This window comes from Triticum dicoccoides, unplaced genomic scaffold (genome assembly GCF_002162155.2).
Source record: "Triticum dicoccoides isolate Atlit2015 ecotype Zavitan unplaced genomic scaffold, WEW_v2.0 scaffold10348, whole genome shotgun sequence".
NCBI lineage: Eukaryota > Viridiplantae > Streptophyta > Magnoliopsida > Poales > Poaceae > Triticum > Triticum dicoccoides.
In genome coordinates, this window is record NW_021170830.1 from 17,992 (window position 1) to 19,751 (window position 1,760).

The following is a 1,760-nucleotide window of genomic DNA, read 5'->3' on the forward strand; positions in this document are numbered from 1 at the left end:
AACGAGCTCTGACATAGCCCATTCCAAAATTGTTCCTGTGGTATCTGTGGCACCAGAAAATATATCCTGCCAATGAAAATTAAGGTACATTAAATTAGAAGGTATTATATATGTCGCACTTATAATGAAACAATTTGTGAAAAAAAATCTTTCATTTGAAATAAATTGTATGTGGTATTTAGAAGTGAACTAATGGATTTTTTTACATACTTTGAAGCCTAAATCCCGTTACACATATTTTTTCAACATGTCAAGGCATTGAACGCAAGTAACTTCTCGAGGTATGATATCATGTGAGGCCATATGCCTCCCCTCTGTTTACACTTGACAGAAAAAGAGGTGAAAGATCACAATTACAAAATGAGACATTCAAGTTTATGAGGAATATGATTTCTGAGTGGTTTGATCAGGATGTTTCTTTATTCTTATAGAAAACATCACCACTTTATAGTCGACGTAGGCATCTCTATAGTGGCAAAAAGAATAGCAAACTTAATAAAGCAACATAGGTTATCCTCAAGATCTTTCACAAAATTCATAGCAGGGCATGATTTCCTCGATTGCTAATTATGTGATAAAACTTACAAAAACCCTTTTCATGCTAGAAAAATATTGAAGGGCTTATTATTCATGGGTTGCATCAAAATAGAATTGACAAGGGATTCTCAAAATTGATTTTGGCGAGACTTATGACAATGTAAAGTGAATGTTCGTTCCACAACCAATGTTCATGGTATCTTTCTCATTTATGTGATGTCACTTGAAGGAAAAATGTATGCAAGGTGGGTTCTTCGGCGTGAGAATCAATGATGATATAGAACATTACTTCCAAGAATAAAAAGATCTCCATAAGGGTTCTTTATTTTCATCAGTGTCGTTCAACATTGTGGCGGATATGATGGTTGTAATATTAAAAGAAAGAAGGATTAAGGACAAAGCCATGGTGTTTCACCCAGGTGGGTCATGATAGACCATATGTACTCATTATGAGGTTCATACCTTTGTATTGTTACTCCATGATAATGGATTGTCAAATATCATGGCGTCCGTATTATGAGTTTCTTTGAAAATACTTAATAGTAAAGATTATAATACATGCATACTTATCCTATTTGACACAATTTTAGTGTTTCAATTCAAATTCATTTGAATCTTATTGAGTGTTACCACAGTTTCTCGGGGGTCATCAAATTTTCCTATAACCGGTGGATTACCAGAAATTCTGACCAGAAAGAAATAATCTTGACATATATGACATAGATAATGGTAACTAAATGGTTAATGATTTAAGTTTGTCGGGACAAAAGTAATCAATCTTTCCTATCTGGTGTCATATGTATGCATCTGCTACGAGTAGAAAAAGCTTGGCTTGTTAAGAATACTCACAAATAAGACGGCGCATATGCTATCTGTGGTTAGAGGGAATGCCAACGAATCATCGTTCTGTAGCCTGAGCAGCACGTCCAGCAGGTCCTCGTCATCGGTGCTTGAGGCGCCACCAGCAGCAGCTCGCGCGGCCTTCCGCTCCTCGATCACGTCGGCGATGATGCGCTGCATGCGGCCGTAGCTCTTCTTCATGCGCCGCGCACCAAAGCTGAGCCACCGCGCCAACCGTGACGATGGGAAGAGGTCGACGAGGCAGAAGCCGCCCAGCAGAGTGAGCACCACGTCCAGCTCGCGGATGTACTCGTCCTGCTGCGTGAACCTGCCGCCGAACACCGCCCGGGACACGACGTTGTTGCTGAGCTCCATCATCTTCT

The 1,760-nt window shown here is 39.7% G+C and overlaps 1 protein-coding gene across 1 annotated transcript in view; it reads right to left on the reverse strand.

Moving 5' to 3' along the window:
* Positions 1 to 1,755, reverse strand: part of LOC119342746 (ent-isokaurene C2/C3-hydroxylase-like) — a 4,186-nt gene extending 2,431 nt beyond the window's left edge. Inside the window, exons 1-2 of the mRNA XM_037614144.1 lie at positions 1,387 to 1,755; positions 1 to 66 (exon numbers count right to left, since the gene is read on the reverse strand). Coding sequence (XP_037470041.1) covers positions 1 to 66; positions 1,387 to 1,755 — 435 coding nt within the window. The remainder of the gene's footprint in view (positions 67 to 1,386) is intronic.
* Between the last annotated feature and the right edge of the window lie 5 nt (positions 1,756 to 1,760).